Below are 1,271 nucleotides of genomic sequence, written 5' to 3'. Positions count from 1 at the left end.
CGTATATTTTTCTGGAGCCAAAAAAAGAACAGATGGGAAAACAGAGTCCTGCAACATACTCACAAGTTTTATGAGTAAAAACTAATTATAGAAAATAAACCAGCACTAATGAGGGTTCTGCAACCGGCTCTAAACATCAACAAGGAAGGGAGGGCGTGGGGAGCCTTCTGCTGGGGCCACACGCACATCAGGAGGGATATAAAGCCCAAGGGACCGAGCACCTCACACTCACACATACACACACACTCACACAACCTCCTCCAGCCCCCACCCGCCATGGCCGCCTCCACCCTGTCCGTCTGCTCCAACGACCTCAGCTATGCCGGCCGCGTCTGCCTGCCCGGTGCCTGCGACTCCTGCACTGACTCCTCTTGGCAGGTGGACGAGTGCCCAGAGAGCTGCTGCGAGCCCTCCTGCTGTGCCCCCTCCTGCTGTGCCCCCTCCTGCTGCCAGCCCTCCTGCTCTGTCCCCAGAGACCTGCTGCCAGCCCTCCTGCTGTGTCCCCAGCTGCTGCACCCCGGCCCCCAGTCTGACCCTCGTCTGCACCCCAGTGAGCTGCGTGTCCAGCCCCTGCTGCCAGGCGGCCTGTGGGCTCAGCCCCTGCCAAGCAGCCTGCGGCAGCTCCTGCACGCCCTCGTGCTGCCAGCAGTCTAGTTGCCAGCTCTCCTGCTGCGCCTCCTCCCCCTGCCAGCCGGCCTGCTGTGTGCCCGTCAGCTGCACACCCGTCAGCTGCAAGCCCATCAGCTGCAAGCCCGTCTGCTGCACACCCGTCAGCTGCACACCCGTCTGCTGCACACCCATCAGCTGCACACCCGTCTGCTCCAAGCCCGTGTGCTGTGTGTCCGTCTGCTCCAGGGCCGCCCCCTGCCCAGCCCCCTCGTGCTGCCAGCCCAGCCCCTGCCCCTCGTCCTGCTGCAGACCCTCCTCCTGCGTGTCCCTCGTCTGCCGCCCCGTGTGCAGGCCCGCCTGCTGCGTGCCCGCCTCCTCCTGCTGTGCCCCCGCCGCCTCCTGCCAGCCCGGCCGCTGCCGCCCGGCCTCCTGCGTGTCCCTGCTCTGCCGCCCCGCGTGCTCCCGCGTGGCCTGCTGCGTCCCCGCCTCGGCCCAGAAGTCCTGCTGCTGACCAGACACATCTCCCTAGGACCAGCCAGACTCGGGTCCCACCATGTGACCTCAGTCCACCCAGCCACCCCTCAGTCCATTCCTAATCCATGTCAGGTGTGTGTCCCCAATCAGGTTGGGGTCATGAATCCCCTTGGAAACTGGCTGACACG

The 1,271-nt window shown here is 64.9% G+C and overlaps 1 protein-coding gene across 1 annotated transcript; it reads left to right on the top strand.

Moving 5' to 3' along the window:
• The first annotated feature begins 276 nt into the window (after positions 1-276).
• On the top strand, positions 277-1,120 carry LOC102895677 (keratin-associated protein 10-12-like). Its single transcript, XM_025050220.1, has 2 exons — positions 277-420; positions 488-1,120. Exons 1-2 carry the CDS (start codon positions 277-279, stop codon positions 1,118-1,120), a joined length of 777 nt encoding a protein of 258 aa, XP_024905988.1.
• The last annotated feature ends 151 nt before the right edge of the window (positions 1,121-1,271 follow it).

Source organism: Pteropus alecto, unplaced genomic scaffold, assembly GCF_000325575.1.
Source record: "Pteropus alecto unplaced genomic scaffold, ASM32557v1 scaffold97, whole genome shotgun sequence".
Lineage (NCBI taxonomy): Eukaryota > Metazoa > Chordata > Mammalia > Chiroptera > Pteropodidae > Pteropus > Pteropus alecto.
Note: the sequence above shows the minus strand (reverse complement) of the source record. Positions and strands in the feature narration are given on the sequence as shown.